Source organism: Lonchura striata, chromosome 3 (assembly GCF_046129695.1).
Source record: "Lonchura striata isolate bLonStr1 chromosome 3, bLonStr1.mat, whole genome shotgun sequence".
Lineage (NCBI taxonomy): Eukaryota > Metazoa > Chordata > Aves > Passeriformes > Estrildidae > Lonchura > Lonchura striata.
Window position 1 is genome coordinate 43,740,247 of NC_134605.1, and position 20,680 is coordinate 43,760,926.

The 20,680-nt window shown below is 42.2% G+C and overlaps 1 protein-coding gene across 4 annotated transcripts in view; it reads left to right on the forward strand.

Annotated features, from left to right (window-relative positions):
* The first annotated feature begins 2,544 nt into the window (after positions 1 to 2,544).
* DISC1 (DISC1 scaffold protein) overlaps positions 2,545 to 20,680 on the forward strand; it is a 191,135-nt gene continuing 172,999 nt past the window's right edge. For 3 of the 4 annotated variants that reach the window (XM_077782108.1, XM_077782110.1, XM_077782111.1), the window contains exon 1: positions 2,545 to 2,647. In XM_077782108.1, the coding sequence (XP_077638234.1) occupies positions 2,572 to 2,647 (76 nt within the window). In that variant the 5' untranslated portion in view covers positions 2,545 to 2,571. Of the gene's footprint in view, positions 2,648 to 3,480; positions 3,564 to 20,680 lie in introns of those variants that run through there. The other variant, XM_077782109.1, reaches the window with a different exon arrangement.

Below are 20,680 nucleotides of genomic sequence, written 5' to 3' on the forward strand. Positions count from 1 at the left end.
CAGAAATGCCTGTTATTACAATGATATGTAACAAGGAATTCTTTACCACTTCCCATGGGTGGGCAGGCAGGCATTCAGTCATCCCCAGGAAACCAAGGCTACATCATGCATAACAGTGAATTTGGAAGAAAAATGCCATAAATTTGAATGTACTCTCTTCCTCCTCCTTCCCCCAACTGTTATTGTTGGGCATGACATCATGTGGACATATGGTTTGGAATATCCCTTGGGTTGTTGTCAGGGTGTCCCAGCTGTGTCCCTTCCCATCTTCTTGTATACCCCAGCCTGCTCACTGGCAGGGCAGTTCAAGAAGCAGTGTAAGCACTGCTCAGCTAAAACATCCCTGATTCTCGTCATTGCCTCTGTACCAACAAAACCCCATACATATATATATATAAAAGTTGGTACCTCTCAACAAAATGAAAAAGCTCTGTGACATAAATTATCTGGAGCCCTACAAAAACAGTGAAAATACATACATAATATTCACAATATCACACAATATTCTGAGTTGGAAGGGACCTACAAGGGTCATCAAGTCCAGCTTCTGGCCCTGCACAGGACAGTCCCAAGAATCACATCATGTGCCTGAGAGTGTTGTCCAAATGCTTCTTGAACTCTGTCATGCTGATGCTGTGACCACTTCCCTGGGGAGTCTGTTCCGGTGCCCAAAGACCCTCTTGGTGAAGAATTTTTTCCTAATATTCAGCCTAAACCTCCCCTGACACAACTTCAGGCCATTCCCTCATGTCCTGTCACTGTCACCACAGAGAAGAGATCAGTGCCTGTTCCTCCTCTTCCCCTCACAAGGGAGCTGTAGCTGCAGTGAGGTCTCCCTTCAGCCTCCTTTTCTCCAGGCTGAACAAAGTGTCCTCAGCCACTCCTCATATGTCTTCCCCTCAAGGACCTTCATCATCGTTGTTGCTCTCCTCTGGACACTCTCTAAGCATTTTATATCATTGTTTTATTGTAGTGCCCAGCACTCACACAAGACTGCTGGCTCATGTTCAACTTGTCATCAACCAGGACCTCCAGGTCCCTTTCCATGGCATTGCCTTCCAGCACCTAATTCCCCAGTCTGTCCATACATCCAGGGTTGCTCCATCCCAGGTGTGGAGTACAGCACTTTCCCTGGTTGAACTTCATATGGTTGGTGATTGCCCGGCCCTCTGATTTGTCACGGTCTCTCTGCAGGGCTTTCCAGCCTTCAAGGGAGTTGACAGCTCCTCCCAATTTTGGATCATCTGCAAACTTTTTTAGCATCCCTTTAAGTCCTGCTTGCAAGATGTTTATGGCTACTTCAAGCCAATGAATGCAATAATAACTGCACACATGCCTTGCTAAATTCAGTATCTGACATGCAAAGCAGTGCCAGAGTAGGGCTCACAGTCACATGATGGCTCTGAGACCAAGCAATGCCTAGTATGCCTAAACCTGAAAATAAATTCTTTTCCAAGAGTATGTTTGGTATAGAGTATATTTGGTACATATATTTGTTGTTATGCTGGGACCTGTGAGATGGAAGCCATATATTTTTATGTGTAGCATAGGTTGTGTCTTTCACTTGGAGTGAATAACCCAAGGTATGGGTGAGGGGCTGATGGAAAGAAACTCCATCTGAGCTCATGGAGAAGGACCTGAAGGTCCTGGTGGACAACAAGCTGTTCGTGAGACATGCCCACACCCACATGGACAAGAAGACTGATGGAATCCTGGGATGCATTAGGAAGAATATTGCCAGCAGGTCAAGGGAGGGTATCCTGCCCCTCTAATGAGCCCTGGGGAGGCGCATCTGGAGTGTTGTGTCCAGTTCTGGGCTCCTCAGTACAAGAAAAACATGAAGCTCCTGGAGCATATCAGTGGAGGGATACAGAGATGAGTAAGGGACTGGAGCATCTCCCCTATGATGCTCCAGAGAGAGGCTGAGAGAGGCTGAGGGAGCTGAACCTGTTCAGCCTCAAGAGAGATAACAGAGAGGGGACAATTCATCCATGTTTTTAAGTATCTGAAGGGAGGGTGCCAAGAGGACAGAGCCAGGTTCTTCTCGGTGGTGCCGAGTGATAGGACAAGAAGCAATGGGCCGAAACCAAAGCACAGGAAATTCCACTTGAGTATCAGGAAGAACTACTTCACTCTGCGGGCACAGGAACAGATTGTGCGAAGACGTTGTGAAGTCTCCCTCACTGGGATACTCAAGAACCATCTGGACGCAATTCTGTGCCATGTTCTCTACGATGACCCTGCTTGAGCAGGGAGCCTGGACCGCTGTGGTCAGAATCTGACCGATTCTGTGATTCCCCGTTTCCTCTCCCGCCCATCTTTGCCCTGCGGGAACAGAGCCTGCACAGCCTGAGACCGCTGCGCGGGCGGGAGCCTGGAGGACCGGGCTCCCTGGGGCTGTGCGTGCGACCAGCCGCGCCGCACCGCACCGCGCCGCGCCGCCCTCCGGAGCCGGAGCCGGTCCCGCCCGCCGCCCTCTCCTTCCCCGGGGCGGCGGAGCTGCCTCGAGCCCGCCCCCGGCGGGGAGTGGCCGGGCCGGGGCCGCTTTCCGCCGGCTGCGGGCCGGGCGGGATGTGGCGGCCGCAGCCCGGGCCGGGCGGTACCGACAGGCGGCGCCGCGGCGGCGGCGGGGACGCGGCGGGCGCAGGTGAGCGGGGCCGGGCCCCGCGGGAGGCGGGAGGCGGCGGGGTCCGGCCGCCGAGCTCCGCAGGAGCCCCGGACGCGCGGGGCCGTGGGTGCCCCTGCCGGGGCCGGGCCGGCAGCGCTGCTCCCCGCTGCAGGGACCGCGCGGCTCGGCTGGATGCTGCCCCCGGGCTGGGAGCAGCAGCAGCAGCTCTGGGGAGTCGCCCTCGTGTTGGGTATGGGGAAAATGTACTGAAAATGTACTTTTTTTTTTTTTTTTTTAATCCTTCTCGGTAAAAAAACAAAAACAACAACCCGGATCTTTCATTTCACAGTCTGAAAGTTTTAGAATTTCTTTAGTTTTTTTTTTTGTTTTTTTTTTTTTAATCTTTTAAGCCCCTGGTGGTGTTGGCTTTATTTCACAGTTAATGCAGTCTAAGAGAGGGTAAAATAAAGGGTCTTGTGACTTTGAGATAACGTAGCTATCGTTTTTTAACTCAAAAAATAAGATGCTTTGATTTCACTTCAGCCCGCAGTTATAGTGATAGGAAGACATCGATGGTTTATTTGCTATGGTTTATTTGTTTAATTTTTTTAAATAACCAACTACAAAGTGGGAAGTAATGGTGCTCCTCGAAAAGTCACCCACGTTATGTCTACAGTCTTGGCTTAAGGAAGAAAAAGAAAACTTCCTTCTCAGGGGACACTCTGTGTGTATATGCTTTTATAAAGAAATGAAGTTTACAAGACCATCACCTATAAGGTGGATGAACTGCTCTCCTTTTTTCTTAGAGCAGCAGCAATCAGCTGGTCAAAGCTAGGGCTGCCCTCCTTATCAACAGTGGTGCTGGCAAAAGGCTGGAGCCCCTGGGAAATTCTGGAAAAAAAAACACTTCACCTTTCTCAGGACAAGTGGGAAAGAAAGGTGTATTTCTCACTAGGTATGTCTGCTGCCTTTTGGGTTATTTGGGGTACGAGGTTCTCCCAGCTCCACGAGTCCACCAAGACTTTTCTGCAAACACTACAGTCATCCTTGCCATCAGTTTAATACAAAATGGCTCATTCCTGTTTTGGTAATCCACATTAATCTTTGTGTACACGTGCTTGAGTAACTTCTTGCTAAGCTTTTGAATTAATTATGCTAGCATTTTAAAGTTCTGCAGAGAAGGTTTTATAATAAAGGTTTTCATAAAATATGTTGCAGAATGTATAGCAGCAAGTGCTGCTGCCAATTAGAGGTAATGGTGGTTTTCAGAGAAATTAGTGAAGTCCCCTAGGATGCATTATCTTTTGTTTTATCCTTTTGTATTGGTTCATTTACTTGCTAATTTGCTATTGGCCTTAGAGTAGCTCCTAAAAACGGGAGGAGTTCTACTTATTAAAAAATTTCTTGGTGTTTAAATACTAAAGTCCCTTTAATGATGTTGTATGTTTCCCCATCTCATTGCTGAAGGTGAAATTGTTGTGGTTCACTCTGGGAAGGCATTGACAGTTTTCCAGTTGAAGCCCTATTCATAGGGCTTCTAGGCCCTTAGGAAACTGCAAAGTAGGGGTGTTTAACAGAAATATTTGTTTTAAAAGAAAAAAAAATGGCTGAGGTTAGAGATTTGTGATTACTTAAAATATTGGGATCATGGGAAATGAATGTACAAGAACCACCAAATGTTTATGTGCAATGTTTAGTATACTTGAGGTTACGACCATATCTAATATGTCTTTTTTTTCCTTCCCAGTATTTGATACTATCAGAATTATCAATTTTTTTTATAGCTCTCTTTGAGATTGGGCACCAAAAATGGCACATTCTCATGCACAACATTGAAGGTTATAGTGCAGCAGCACTCTAAAAAACAGTCAGAGGCAGGTATTGTATTGCCACTGGCTTCCTCCCTCTTTAAATTAAGATAAATCATCCTTTGTTCTCTTCAGTAAAGTGAAGTCAAAACTTTGGGCCTAAGCTGCTTCTGGTGGAATTGTAGTGGGTTTGTGTAAGAAAAGGGGATTTATTAGCACCAGGATAAATTAATTGTGATGAACAGGTGGACAGAAAGCACTGCAAACAATGTTTTGTACTGACAAAAGCGAAAACCCTAAAGGTTAATTCTGACTTTGTTCACAAATTAGGCACACTTGGTTAGGCTTATTTTGCTCGCCGTAGCTTGGGCCTTTGACAGCTACTGAACCAGCTGACCTTTCAAGCGCGATTTACTCGAGTGTGTGGCACCTCACGAGCGCTCCTCGGGAGTTATGGTTTTTTCTTTTCCCATTTTAACCTTGTCTTTCCTTGAGCGAACCCCTCTTTCTAACTGAGCGGAGACAGGCTGTGACCTTTCCTGCTTTTGGCCATATTGTGTATTAATGATTCCTGCGGAAAGTGGTTTTCTTACCTCCTTTGGAGTATTGGCCCCCAAGGTGAAGGGGAAGGGACCTGCGGAGTTGCCATAGTGATTTCCAAGTTCATCCTTAGTATCTTGTGTCTCTTTCCGGAAAACGGCCCTTTCATGCCGTGTCGCTTAGATTAGGATTGAACCCAGGGTATGTTGTAATACTGTTCAATATTCTTGGAGGAAAACTGCTGCAAAACCCTTATGTATTCGGAATGAATGTGCCCTTTGTAAACCAGCAGTCACACGAGGAAAAACTTGGCCCTCTGGCACTGAACAAAGGCTGCTGTTCCTATTTTAAGCATGGTAGTATCCTTTCTTGAAGGTGTTTCCTTAATTCTGTGTAGTGTTAACTATTTAACACACCATGTAATTTTTTTCTTCTCCTTTACCATACAGGTGTGGATTCCATTAAAAGCTTACCTGCAAAATGCTTTCAGGGAGAAATATCAAGCCTGCAAGCTACTGATGCTGAGAAAGCTAGGATCCACTATGGATATACTTTGTTTGCAAAACATGAGTTTTCTGTATGGAAATTGAATTAGCTATTGACATGGAGTTACCTCCCTGTTTATTGATGCTGAGAATGTGAAGTGGCTTAATGAGCAATCTGAAGTCTGCAGGCAGAGGGGTGAGATCATGTACTTGCCTCAAGTAGGGTTTCTTTGTTCGGTGTGATTCCTTTGGGACTTGCAGAATTTGGATTCTGCCTCGCCTTTGTACATACTCCTTGTGTTTCAGATCCTCCTTCATCTCACAGCCAAACTTCCTTCCAGAACACCTCTTATTATCTCTGTGTGATATATTTCTAATTGGGACCCAGCTGTCTAATGAGTATGATCAATGGCGCTTTCTGATTTTTCTCACCACCTCCTCCCTTCCTCTCTTGCTGCCTTACAAATAGGTCTCTTAGTTGTGTCACCTCGGTGTCAGGGCAAATTGTCTTGTTACTTTGCTCTTTTTGCCCTCTGTCACTCTGTTTATTTGTAACACTGACAAGTATAAAAAAACCCTAACTAAATTAGATTTTACCTTGAATTGTAAATATTTACTACGTAAATAGCTGTGTAGTCAGAATAAGGGATGGAAAGTGAAAAATCTGTTTTCTTAGTACTGCTTAGTTAACTCTTTTAAAGTTGTATGCACTACCTGTGTTAATGGATTGAATGAAAGGGCAACCAAGTCAGAACTGCAACTGAACAAAAATTTCTTAAACACACTGTATGTATGCTTAGATTATAAAATCTCCTTGGGAAAGAGGTGTGTGGGAAAAGTGGCTCCTTGAAATTAAGAGCAGAATGGATGTGGCATATGTGACCTTACTCTGTTCTCTGCATTGGCTGGAAAGTTGGATGTTTGGAGGGGTTTAATGTACTCTTGTTGAAAGGTTTCCTTTGCTGGGCTGAGAGGTCAGTGGGGCAGGAAACCATTACAGAGGAAAATCTCTTCGGAGGGAGACTTTGAGGCAACCTGTGGAGTGAAAAGTCATGAGGTTGGTAGTGAGTATTGTAAAACTAAATAAAATGAAAGGGTTAGTATCTGTGAGAGAGGCAGGAACTGGGAGTTGATACTATTAGAGTTTCTGATTAATTTTGAAAGTCTCCAGATCTGTGTAAGGTGAGGCATGTGGCACTGGTGTAGCTTTTCAAGACCTTGCTTAATGATGAATAATAATACTAATGGAAAATTAGAATCAGATAATAGTGATGTTTTGAACGTGTCCGTAGATAATGAAGTTTGTCAATGGCTTCACAGCTTTATTGATTAATGGGGCTGAACACCACAGTCCCTAGATCAGCTCATCTATCTGACAGCAACTTGAGTTTAAATCACCAGACTGATGATGGTGAAAATCATCAGACTGGTCTGAAAAATATGCTTTAAAAAATAAAGGAAACAATTTTTAACATCTTTTTGTTTTGTTTTTGGGAAGCCATCAACTCTCCAGAGAGCGTGGGAAGGGGAATAATAGTCTTTTTCATGATAGTAAACTGCTTTCTTGCTGTTTTAGTGGGATACTTAAAGTGTTTTGTTTCTGTTACAGTGGTAAGCTTTCTTCCCGCTGACATGGCAACTTAGTCTTGTGGGTTATCATTACTGCAGATATGCATGCACTTGGAATGGTGCTGGGGGAGACTACTTCCAAGGCCAAATTCTTATAGCCACAGGCTTTTCCTTTATGTTATGGCTATCTAATTCTTGTGGTTGGTTGTTCCCTTTCCTCCACACATCAATGTTCTACTTCAGGGAAACACCACCAGGTTCAAAGGAAGGAACACCCCCAAGCCTGTTCAGGGTGGTAAATTGAGGTAGCCTCAGCTCCATAAAATATCTGACTTTTTGTGGCAAGAGCTAGGCTGATCATATAAACTTAATTTCTCCCTGTTGTTAGAGAGCATGTCTTTGGGGACAAGAGCTTTCCATTCTCTGTCCGGATTTTGGACAAAGATGGTTACTGAGGCAGGAATGAGACTGAATTTCATGGTGCTGGTCTAAGTTTCAGGTACTTCCTGTTGCTAATGGCTGGTGGAGATGGTGGTGGTGGAAGGAAATGGGCAGCACAGCTGTGTGCTGGGGCTTGGCTTTTCCCATTTACTGAGTAGTGCATTAACCCATCAGTATTTGCACTAAAAGCTCAGGCTGATCTGTGACTGTGTTGCATTCCCAGCTCTGTTCCTGAAGAGCCATAAGCACACCAGTCTCAGGAGGGTATAACACCCAGCTGCTGAGTTTGGTGATATTTTATATTGCTGTAGTAAGATTTCCTTGCTGTTAACATCATTTTGGTTGCTGTGTCTGTTGTGGGAGCAGTGTGTGTGGGGTGCTGATATCTGTGCTCCAGCAGTGATGTGGGGTCTCAGGGGCATGACATGGTCTTGGACACCCTGGATAGTCCCAGACTGTGCTGCCTCTGCAGTGGGACAGCACTGTTCTAGCAGGGCACCATGCTGAAACTTTGTTCTTGTCCTGCCAGAATCCTTGTTTAGGAGAGTGGGGCATTTTAATTTGGTTAGAGCAGTGGAAATCTAGAGGAGACCCTTACTAAAATTGTGTAAGAAGGATCTGATTACTGTTGCCTGGGGTGCAGAACCAGAGCAGCTGATCCTCTATGTGATTTTGCTCCCAAAGTAGTTAATAATCAACAGGTATCATGTTTCCCTTTCCCCTGGAGAGCCTGAACATGGTCATGGTGAGAGAGCTGCTGCAGTGTTACCACACTTGTGGTCTGCTGGGGACTTGTATAGACTTGGCTGGGAGAGAAGAGCTGCTCCAGTTAATGGTTTCCTCTGAGCAGTCTGTCAGAAGTGGATGTCTCCTTCCTGTGAGAATGAAGATTGGGGGAAAATCCAGTTTTGCCAGGGGGTCTTGAGTTGCTGTAAGCTAAGAAAAAATCAGCTTCAACTTTTTTTTTTTTTTTTTTGTATGCAGTGAGCATTAGCAGTAGGGTAGTTGTTCTTTTAGCTGATTGAGAATTTTCCTACTATGGTGCCAGCTTTTGCCAATGACAGAATTTTCCATGGGATCGTCTGTTCCAGGGTCAAGTTAGGATATATTTCATGTTAGGCAAGGAGATGCTTTCTGCCCACCTTGAGTATAGCTATAATGTAAAATTGTTACTGTCTTTTCCTTTGTGAGGTAGGACTGGCAGGTAAAATCCAGCATTGCTGTTTTGGGAAGAATAATCCATAAGACTTCTAATTGCCCTTTGTGAAACTGACTGGCTTGCCCTGTTGTACTTCAAGGCCTTGTTTTTATCTTTTAGAGTGTGCTTAGTAAGGTTTTCCATCTTTGGGTTAAGTAGCCAGTGTATATTCATATCATTCACTTTATGAGTTAATTTCATATTATTTTTAAATCATTTATCTTTGTTACAAGTAGTGAGCATGGTGTGTAGCAGCTGTTTTGCTGTGTTTCTGGTGAGTTTGGCGTGGCATTGAATTTCTTGATGTGACACTCCAGACTTTTCTCCTGGATCTGGATGCACATGCACTTCTTGTGTTACTGCTTTGTGTGCTGCCATGCCCTAGTGAAACCTCATGTGCTTTGCCTAGGCATGAAGTTGGAAGCCTAGGCATTGAGTGTAACCCTTGATTGGCTGTGGTTTTAATGCTGAGAGGCCAGTATGACTCTTCAGTGTGAGCCATGAGAAGTACATGGGGTTGCTGGCTTTCCTGCAGGTCTCTTGGGAGTAATTGTGCTAGGTGTTAGTTGGCTATAAGTGATCTGTAATAGCCTGGAAATCATGATATAAAATACGAGAAGAGTTTTTAAAAGGAGGATTGTGAGACAGGGGCCAAGTAGGGAATAACACCAGGAGTAATAATAATCAAAATCAAACATACCAGGTGAACACAATGCAGAGGATATAAGGAATTCTGGGTAGCAGCCTGTGTACATTGCTAAGTAGTGGAAGAAAGAGTCCAGCCCCAAAAATCCCTCAAATTTCTACCAAACTAAGAAAGAGAAGATACAGAAATATCTATCTACTTAATTCAGTTATAGATAGCACAGATGTCTGGCACACTTTTTGGCTGCCTGATACATCTGTGTGGCAGAGTATTCAGGTGTGACTTTTTACATGCTCATGTCATAATCAGACTTCATGGACTGGATAGGGTAGAGGCAGTATTCCCTGGGCAGACTGGTCTTCCCTCTTCCTTTGCTGGGAAATTTGTGAGACAGGCAGGTTTTGCTGCAGCTGTTCAGATGTGTTATTAGTTTTTTTGTGTGTAATGCCCTTGGCACCATTTAAGGGATTATGTTTTTGAAAGGCAAGCGTCTTCAGAGAGTTGTAGTCTCACAGATGGCTCCATCTCGTCTTCCAGTTGGCAAGCAGCCTAGGAATAAGTATCAAAATAATTTTTAATACAGCAAAGAGAAATGCTTGCCAATGTTTGTACAGCCAATAAAAAGCCTCAGTAATAAAGATTTTGTGAAATAACTGCAATAGATCAAAGTGACATTTAAGTGATGCTCATGAGCATCATTTAATCGCCAGCTAACTACTGCTGCAGTGGAACAATTGGAGTGCCTGTGTTGTTATGCTTTACTGTATCTGTCTTGCTTAAGGCCCTGACCATTACTGAAGCTTTTAATTTCTCTCTCTGAGTGATGGATGCTTAAATGCTGTTTGAGAACTTATTTATTTCTAGTATCAAACTTTATTGTGAATTTTATTTATAGAAAGTGAGCTGTTTCCAGCTTACATTTTGTGATGGAACTATTGTTTGCCAACTTCTGGTGACTCCTTTGTGGAGTTAAAAATCAGAGAAGTTGCTTTCTTGCAAGGTTGTATGCATCTCCACAGATGAAACTCTTGAACTTTTGTTGTGAATATAGTTAACTAGGTGAAATACTGCAAATCCCGAGACGTGTATTTAGCGATGTGTATCTTAGAAGTATGTTAGGATAGTTTGGGTTTGGGGGAACCTCAGATGGACCAGATAATTTCTACTCCAATTCCCTGCTCAAAATAGGACTGACTCTGGGGTTGTGTCAGGTTGCTCAGAGCTTTTATCTTGTTGGGCCTTGAAAAACTGCAAGGATATTACAGCCTCTCTGGGTAGCCTGCTTCACTTCTTAGCTCTTCTTTCGCCCCAGGGTGAAAAAGCTTTTTTTTCTATTCAGTTAGAAGCTTTCCTATATTTAGTTGTGCCCATCTTTCTTGTCCTGGCCCTCTGCACTGCTGTGTATGGTTTGCAGTCATCCTCGCTATTTTTATGTGGCCTCTTCAGAACATTGCTACTAGTAGAGGGTAATTAGAGTAATTTCTAACATCTGAGAAGTCTTGCAGTAGCACACTTACATTCTTTGATTTGCTTTCCTTCCTTTAGCATAAAATAGCACTCTACTTACTGAAATTTACTGTTGCTGCAAATATGTCTTTATACCCAAAGAGGGCATTCTAACCTTAAAGATGTTCTTAGTTCTGCCTTCCTGGCTTTCTCTGCTACAGTCCTTGCTTATGACTCAGACTTTAAGGTAATTCAAGACATTTTATATGTTTTTGTTCAGTGAAGCACTATCACACTTTTATTGCTCAGAAATTAAAATCTCAGTCTTCTCAGTATCTCTCATGATTTTATTGTCACCTCTTTGTTTTTGTAAGGCTAGTCATATGAGGTGCTCCTGCTCACAGAGGGCTGGAGAGAGAGGGTGCTTTCTAGGTTGAGCAACTATGGCAAGTACATTGAAAATACTGTGAGTTTTCCTTTCTGCCTAGTCAGGACATTTAAAAGATTTCCAACATGAAAAGGTAGCACTGTTTCGCTCAGTAGTAAAAGGAGCCTGTCAATTAACTGTTTATATCTGTAGACTATCTTAGTGGATTTACTTGACACAGATATTTTTGAAATCTATTTTCCAGTCTCAGATCTCGGACTTTTTTAGATTTGGAATACAAAAATGCAGACAGGTGCAAGTTCTTATAAACAAAGAGTCCTCTAAATATGATGTTTGTATTTACTTCATGTTTCTGGTGAAAAATACAAGTTAAACCTGAAGTTTCTAATAAGAATTCACCAGACAGAATAGCATTATTGCAGGATCTGCCTCAAGGGGACCTGCGACTCTAAGGTTTGATAGCATAGGTAATATAAAGATAAAATTCTGAGTGCTGCTTTTAAATCCCCAACCTTTTCCATGAAGACAGGAGTTCTAAAGGTACAAAGCTTTGGGTGTATTCTGATAGTGAAAATACTTAGCTGTCTTTCAGGAGTCCTGTGTTAGTCCTTTGTTCTGTCTTGGGCATGCTTTGTGTGGCTGGGATAAAGTTGTGTAGTTTCTCACATGGTCTGCTTCAACCACAAAGCAAATGCATCAGGTTACTGCTGTACCTCAGAACTCATGAGATCAAATGTCTCTGAAATTGCATTGCTTTCCTTGAAAGGAAGATGCAGCAGTTCTGCCTGCTAATTCTTAATAATAATGCTTGTCAAGAGTATTGTGGGAAAACCTGAAAGAAGCAGGAGAAATTCCTAATTACACAGGGACCTATCCCATATACTGGAAAGGGATATGCAAATATCAGCTACCTCACACAGGACCCTGCTGATCCTGGATTATGAATTCAGGTTTTCTAAAGCAAATAATATTGCTTTAGAATTGGAAGTAATGAGTTAACAGTCTGTATTTATTCTGGAAAACTATCTGAATGACACTCAAAGTTTTCCTCTGCCAAGCTTTTTGTTGCTGAAGCAGATCTGTTCAGGTGTGTGTGCTAAATGCCATATGGTACATTCTGCACCTTCTTTATCCACTTAAAATGCTAATATGGAACTGGAATATGTTGACTTTAAAAACTGTTCACTGGCTTATTCTTTTAATACAGAGAATATTTTTGAGAGATTTGATTTTCATGTTGACTTTTTTTTCAACTTGAAGTATTTTGCTGAAGACTTTGTTTCAGTGCAGAATCCTGCAAAGTCCCTGGCACCCAAGAAACAAGGTATGTCATATAGGGGCACAATTTCTTTGAAGATTAGTACTGTGCTTTCATTTACTTTTTTAATAAAAGCAGATGGGTAAGGTTCAGTGAAAGGTGGCAGATACTATGTGTTTGTATTTAGGTAGTGGTACTTATGTGAGTCACAAACAGCATGTGACAGAAATATGCTAAATTTCTGGCAGAAGTCTGTGCTTTTATTGAGCAGCATAGACATGTGTTACCAAGAGTGGCCTGTATTATCAGCTGATGTATGTTAGCCCAGGGAGAATGTCAGAGTAAATTGTGATAGGTAATTGTCTTGATTTCCTAGACATGAATAGCAGTGATTTACAGTCAGGGGAAAGAAGCTCTCACAAGAGTGTTTTTGTTGAGATGATCTCTAAGGGGATGAACAGAGTCAGTGTGCCTTTAGAGTGAGGTTTGGTTTTAGATTTCTGTGGGTTGGAAATCTGTGTGCTGTGAATGGTGTAAAAGAAACCCTCGGCCAAAAAGCTTAGCAACTGGAGGGAAGTGATGAAATCAATGAACACAGCTGAAGTGGGGCTGGGCTTCTTTTAAACACACTTGGGGAAGCCCAGAAAATTCTGAGTCCTGCTGATGGGCAGTGTGAAGCAGGAAGGCTCTCCACCTAGGAGGGGATGGGGTGGGCTGAGGAGGTGGAGGGCCTGGAAGCTCATATGAGGAGGAATTTTCGGGGTAAGTTGTGACATGCTTGTCATCTGTGAGAGAAATGCTGTTAAGGGGGCTAGAGGGAGGCTTGTGCATATTGGGTTCGTGACCAAAAGGAAAGATTGGAAAGGACCAGAGAGGCAGTATTGTGGAAATTGGTGTTGTGAGAGAGAGTGTCTTTCTTTAGCTTGGAATGCTATTCAGGAGCTTTGTGGATGGTTATCATTCTGGACTGTAAAGTGTGACCTGTCCAGAGTTTTTGTCAAAGCTCCAGAGCAGCAATTGGAAAGATTCTGGATCAACTCTCACTTGAAGAGAAATGAGCCCTTGGTTTGGAAGGAGTAACTGGGTGATTGAAATGCGGTGAAAGTAAGTGTAAAAGCAGTCAGGATATGATGGGAACTGTGGAAAGCATGTGCAGTGTTGGTACTAGCAGAGTTAGGATGGAGACAACAACGAGTGAATGACAGTCAAAGTAGATTTGTTTGTGTTGCTGATGTCCTCCCCCAGTCTGACTGGCTGCTGCCTGACTGTATTCCTTGCTCCTTACCTGCTTCTGCTGGCCATGGCTTTCGAAGGTGTGTGAATGGGCTTTGGTCCCGTTGAGTCTTCGGTCTCCAGTCCTGGTGTGAGGTGCATGGGGTTACTCTCAGCTCCTGCCTGAAGCTGAGCAGGCAGTTGCTCGGATCTCCATGTTCCTGTCATATCTGGTGATGTGGATTGGAAACAGCAAGTTTGGCCTTTAATGCCAGGGCTCCTACATGGAAAGGTATGGAGAGCTAGCTGTCTAGTGCTGGTGGGTGCCTCCTTTCAGTGCCCTCCAGCTGCATATTGAGGCCTTCTCAACCTCAGTATTGACAGCTGTTGTCCCTCTGTGCTGCCACATCTGCTAAATTCTGTAGTTCAGTGCAATTACCTTCTAGAGAAAAACTCTATTCTTTCCTGGAATCTTAATTTTTTACAATTTTTTTAAGAGATAATCTGATTTGCTCTAGGCAGAGTGACTTCTGACCCACTGTATTTAGAAGGGGCTGTGATTTCTGCTAGAAGTTTTCTTGCCTGTGGTTAGTATGCTGCTGCTGTTTCAGCAATATCTGCTATAGTATTTCTTCCATAGCCTGTTCACAGATAATCTCAGAATTTCGTCTGAACAACCTACTTTTCTCCTCTGTGCTAGAGGAAAAGGATGTAGCTGACGTCTTCACTTTTGTGTTCTGGGGCCCAGTAAAACAAACTTCCAGCTTCTGTTTTGTGTGTCTACAGCCTTGGGTAAGGGTTGTAAAGGTCAAGCCATATTCTCAGTGAAGATCTCAAGAGGGATATCATGTGTGCCTTTCCCACTTGCCAGTGAAGGTCTCTGAGGGAGCTGCACTCTGCTTGCTGGAGCACAGTTTCCCCCCTCACAGGTTGTAGCATCTGCAGGCTGATGATGCTGAGCAGTCTGCTGGCATTTGGCAAGGACTTGCACTGACTGAAGCTGCTTGTGCAGGTGTTGAGGGCAGGAGAGTGTTGGCGTTGAGGACAGGAGAGTGCTGCTGCAGGCTGTGCCTAGTGGGGCCACTGGAGGATCTTCATCTCGCCACGTGGAGCGGCAATTCATTGTCAGCTGCAAAAGTACAGTTCACACAATTGCTGCTGCAAAGAGCAAGGAATACCCAAGTGCAGAAATTCTGTCTGAGCTTAAAGCGCTGTAGGGCTTCATGTAAAGCCCAGAGATTTTGTTTTCAGGGGAGCAGGGAGAGAGAACAACACCACTTCTTTGCCTTTCTCCTAGGTTGTCCTCGTGTCCTGCGTGTTGCCGTAACTGCAGTTTGTGTTCATGCCTGGCTTTTGTAGCGTCTTGCATTTAATCTACATCCTGAGGTGCTGTGCTTTCTGTGGGAATTTAGTGCTCAGCTTTCCTGGTGTTTGGAGCTCCATTTTATCTTTGTTTTTGCCTAGACAGCATGGAAATTGCATCTGACAGCCTGACTGGGGCTACAAGGTGAACTTACTTCTGCAGGCAAACCAGGAGTATTTGTCCTGGGACTTTGATACTAAATTGAAAAGCCAAAAGCCTTCTGACTCCTCACCCTTGGCAATATAGGCGCTGCCACGTTGTTTTATTTTCATTATATGTGATCACTACTGAGCTGTTAAGAGAAAATTACTTTCTATTTCAGTAAACTCAATTCTGGTTTCAGACTGTGCATCAGATGCTTAATTTGGAACTCTCTCTCATGGTGAAATTAAAAATTCAAATCTCCAAGCTGGAACATTCAAACTGTGCTTGAATTAGAAATTGACTGCTGTCAATGTGCTCTCACACTTCACTTTTTAAAAAATTCCTTCCTCCGTGCCCCCCTGATGAGTTTTATATTAGAGTCTTGCTGTAGATGATCTGACTGAGCAGAAGTAGTGGGAATCCACACTGTCACTCTGTAGACAGAGTGATGAAAGAGAAGTGTGGTGTGTTAAATAGACCATTTTTGAAAAGGACTGCTGTGTACTGATTTCATAGTTTCACAAGTGTTTGCTGAAATGATTTTATGGGATATGACTGCAAACCCATTAAGTGTTGTTTGCAAATTAATTTATGACCTAAGAAAACTACACAGTTACTATGCAATATCCTTGCTCCCTTATTTCTGTGTAATATTTAAAGCTGTTGTCAGATCTTGACTGAAAGAATCCAGAGTGTTCTCTCCACTTAAGGCATTTGCATGGACTGCCTCTACAGATTTTTGTATTGAAACTGGGAACAAAAGAGTTTTCCCTTGGAAGAACAACAAAATTTACACCCACACCCCACCTCCTGAAATAGGCGTTGGTTCTCTGTTGTGAATATTCTCTGTAGGCTTGCAACTTCTGTGTCCATCTGCCTCTTTGGAAAGTGGGTAAATTATTCTCAATAACTTAGCTATAAGTTAAAAAGAAATTTGCCCACAGGTTTGGAAAAAATTGGGCTGGATATTTTTGGGGAAGTGTCTTCTGTTACTCACTATGCTGAAGGCACCCAGTGCTGGTACTGGCTTGTTTTTCCAAACCTGCTTGTGTTCATCCTTGGGATGTTTTGTTGTTCATCAGATGGGCTGGCGGAGTGGATCACTGAGCTGAGTGTAGGGTTAGTGATGACTGGGGAGCCTGGGAACTCTTCTGTTAGGCAGCTGGTCGTGTGAGTTTGTCATTTCTAGCAGGCCAAGGCAGCTATCAGTGTGCTGGGTGAAATACATCCATGAATCGTGTAAGGAGCTTTGGACAATGATTGGATTGAGGCTGATCAACCGGAGATGAATTTGGAAAGTGAGCTCTAGTAACAAATATGTAATTAAGGAAAGGGTGATTTCTCTTATTCCCCTGACTAAATAGGAGGTTGTTATTAATATGGGAAGTGTTTGTTATTTACCAACTTACTTTTGGGTTGACTATTTTTTTCTTTCTTAGTGTTAAGGCTAGGCCAGGTTTGAACTGTTTTTCTTATTTCTTGAGGTATGAAAAATTTGATGGGTGTATTAATATCAGCTGATGTGATTCTAATTCTAGAGAGAGGTGCTGTAATTTCATCAAATGGCTTAAAATGAGGTGTTGCATTAAGGAGGTAAGTGGCTTGATTGTAACAACTCAGTGACATGCATTATGGGAGTGTGTCAATAAAAACACAATTATTTAAACCCTGGGTAAAGAAGAGCATTCTGTCTTTTACAATGCTCAACTCTTTGGAGTGCTTTTTAGTGGAGAATGGAAACTGACATGCATTTAATGACTTTGGAGGATATGTTATTTGCAACGTTTTGGAAATCTAACAGTTGAGTAACTGAACCCAATCTGTGACTTTAGAAATCACAGGAAGCCTTGGTGAGGAAATAATTTGTATCATTATATCCAATACAATGTAACTCAGGAATGCTTCCCTCTGTACACATACTTTATAAAACTTTAGATAAACCACAGTTACGGTTAGCACTCAATAGGTGAGATGAAAAAGCTAAGTGAGAACTTTTCATTTTAGGAGTAATGAAAATCTTTCTGTGAAAGCTTATTTGTGCAAAGAGATGGTACTTGTTTGTTTCAACATAGGCTGTGTTGAGATCAGTGCCATCTTATTTTGCATATTTAGTAGTGTCTTTGAAATTCAGAAAATAAGTCAAACTATAACTGCAACATTTTGCACATTTCTGTGATGTAGGAACTGAACAGTAATGCTTATTGGCATGTCAGATTAATCTCCAAGAATGGTTCATTTTTGTTTCTGATAGGTTAAACATTTATGTGTGTATGTTTGTAAAAAATATTTGAAACTCACTTACTTTGCTTGTGTATAGTTGGATGAAGGTGTTTAGAACTTCCTTAGGAGAAGCAGCACTACAGAAATTGCTTGGAGCAGTGCTTTGATACTTGGCTTTGAATATGACTGAATACCTTTTCTTCAATATCACAGTTACCACCCGCAAGTGCTCTGAAGATGAATTTGTATTTATAATAAAAATGAACTGTGTATATTATAGGTGTATTCAGATAGTTGAGCTACCTTTAAAACTGCATCTATAATTTCTCACTTTCAGGGAGAGGTTAAATGATCTTGCAAGCATTTTGCATTGCATGCTTAAAGCAGGAGTGAGGAGATGATCACTACAGAGTTTCTGTACTGATCTATAAAATTCTATTGGAATAACAAAAATGTAAGATATTTGCACCTTTTCACCCACAGATGATACTAGAATATTTGGTCAAAAAAAACCTGAGCTGCCACTTTGTGGCTGAGAACAAAGACGGATGATCTAAAATAAATGAGATGACTGTTTTGCTGTCCTTTGGTGTCAGGCTGGGTACAAGAGAATGTGCTTTTTCCATCAGTGGGAAATATTCTTAGGCTTCACCTCTCCCTCTTTCATCTCACTTGGTGTGACTAAGATGTGAACAACATTACTTTACAGCAATAAACTATTTTCTTTTTCCCTCTGCTCTGCATGTGAGCTGCTATTTTACGTGAAATGTTGATCATCAAGAAAGATTGCTATGGTGAAAGAGCAAAGAATATATCTGAGCTTTCATAATTTGAAATAATTTGTGCATATCTGCCATTAAATATTTGTTACCTCATCTTCTAAGATTGTAAAATATATATTTTCAAAATCTGATTTTTAATTTTACAATTGAAAGGCTCTTCCATTTGTGGCTTTTTTCTCTTCCTAAATGTGTGTCTCACCCATTATAGTGTAGGGTTTTAAAATTGCCTTAGGTTGCTTTCATTCTGATAATTTTGTAGTCAATTGCCGACAGTTATTTGATGCTCTTCAAACTGAGGTAAGATGAGAAGTATTTAAGGCCTGTCTTTTTTTTAACAAGTCAGCTGAATTGGTTCAGTGTAATTTCTCTGACATGCAGGCAAGGCAAGCTATGGTTGGAAGGCTATGCAGAGAAAGTTTATAGAACTGTATTTCAGATATGTAATAATAAACAACTGAAATTATTCTACTCTTGGGAGCAGGGACATGGCACATGGGTAAACAGTGCCCAAAAAGTACACCCAAGGCAATAGAACCTTCCTGGCTGGATTTTGTGATGGTTGAGGACACTGTAAGTGCTCTCTAGCTGGACCTGGAGATCAGGATTCCCCTTATCCTTTGGGGAAGGTGTGAGCATCCGTGTTCATTTCAGTCCCAGCTCCGTCCACTCTGCTTTGCACTCAGGGGCAGCCACACTGGGGTAAAGGATCCTCATCTCTCTCCCTGTAGCATCTTCTGGATGGCTCGTGGCTTGGCCTGACAGTAATCCTGAGTAGAACTCAGGCAGTGTAACTCTGTTCTGGTATCCAGGTGGGCGGTTTGTGCTGCTGGATGGACTCACCAGGAGATAGACCTGGAGTCCATGGAGGAACAGAATGCCAAACCTGTCTAGGGGCTACTTGTGAACCTTGTGAGGAGCACAAAGATGTGTGGGCTGTGTATGATCTCATTCAGGACACTTGTACCCCTTTGGCTCCAGTAATTTTTGGAATTGCATCCAGTTCACTGGGTGTGAATATCTAATGCTTTGGCCAATTTAAACCTTATTTACATTAGCTTAGCTTAAATTTGGTGTTTAAAGAGCTGTAATTATCTGTCTACTTTAGAAATTCATAGTGACTTAGAGAGATCAATTTTAAACTGATTTTAATTAAACCAGAGAACCTTTTGTGTTTTTACAGATGAGGCCTGTGGCAGGCCTCTTTAAACGGCCATGGCGGATACACAGCCTTGGAGTGACTCTTATGCATGACTGATTTATTCTGCTGAAGTCAAATTTAGGCTATTGTTTTCTATATAAACCAAGAGAATTAAATTTTAAAGAACATTCTGTTCAGTTTTTGTTCCCTTGCTCTGAGAGTGATCCCTGTTTGTTAAGACTTCTATTAAATTATTCCCAGTACAGCATTTCGCTGTCTTTATAGTAGACAGGCTGATGGACTCCATGACCTTTTTTACTTCTGATTTTTGTGATGATTTTTTCCTCAGACAAAAGAGAATGTAAGAGACTGCTGGGATATTCTAATTTATGGTGATAGGAAGCAGAATACAGGGGCTTAACTGCAGTCCCATGGTGAGATGTGCCACTATTCTAGTATATGGAAAATGTATAAATTGCTTTTGTGGAAGGTTATTTGGAGAGAATATAATGAATGTTGGGAAAATTCTCCTGGGAAGTTTTGGTTCTAATGCTTAAATTCTTGTAAAGGATGTCATCATAGTGAGGTGTGTATGAGGCCTATGTTAGGAGCTGCTGAGCAGTTTAGATTATGTGCATATCCATCAATGTAAAAACTGACAAAGGGTTTTGATTAGAGGGCAATGTTAAATGTAAATAAAAAAATCTGAAACTTGTGTTTTTGTAAGGGCTCTGTATGGGTGATATGAATATTTCTAACACCCGATTGATTCTGTTTCTGTGAGTACAGGGCAGCTAATAGAGGGCATAATTCAGCTAGGCATCAGATCCCCTTGAAGAGTGATTCTGGCAAATAGGTCCAGTCAATATCTTTTTGTGTTACGAAATGGATCATAGTGCAGAGTTTGTGTTCCCATCGATTCCCATTGTGCAGGACAGACAAATGGAATACCTTTTAACCAGCAGTGAATCCATGAGAGAATGAAAGTAGTCATCATGTAATCTTTTACCGATAATACAAATATAAAAACATACCGAAAACACATTAAATTCTGATATCCCACTTTTAATGTTTACCGTGGTATTTTTATCTTGTTTGGGTGGGGTTTTTGTTTGTTTTCCTATCTCTGCAAACAGCAAATTTATCTTTTCATCTGTGTAAGCAAGGTATGTGTAAGGAAATCAAGTTACTGAGCAGAGGCTTCGTCTTAATGATGCTAATACTTTAGTAATGCTACAAATGAATAGTTTTCTAGGACTGGTGGTTCTTCATGCAAAGCTTTTCCTTCAACTTTACATTTTGGAAAATAGGTAGTATCATAAATCTAATAACAACTTGTACAGTATCTCATTAGACCAACGTCTGCAACCACAGGGTGTGACACTTGTATCTGTTATGGCAGCAGAGCCTGAACCACTTGCTACTCATAGTGTT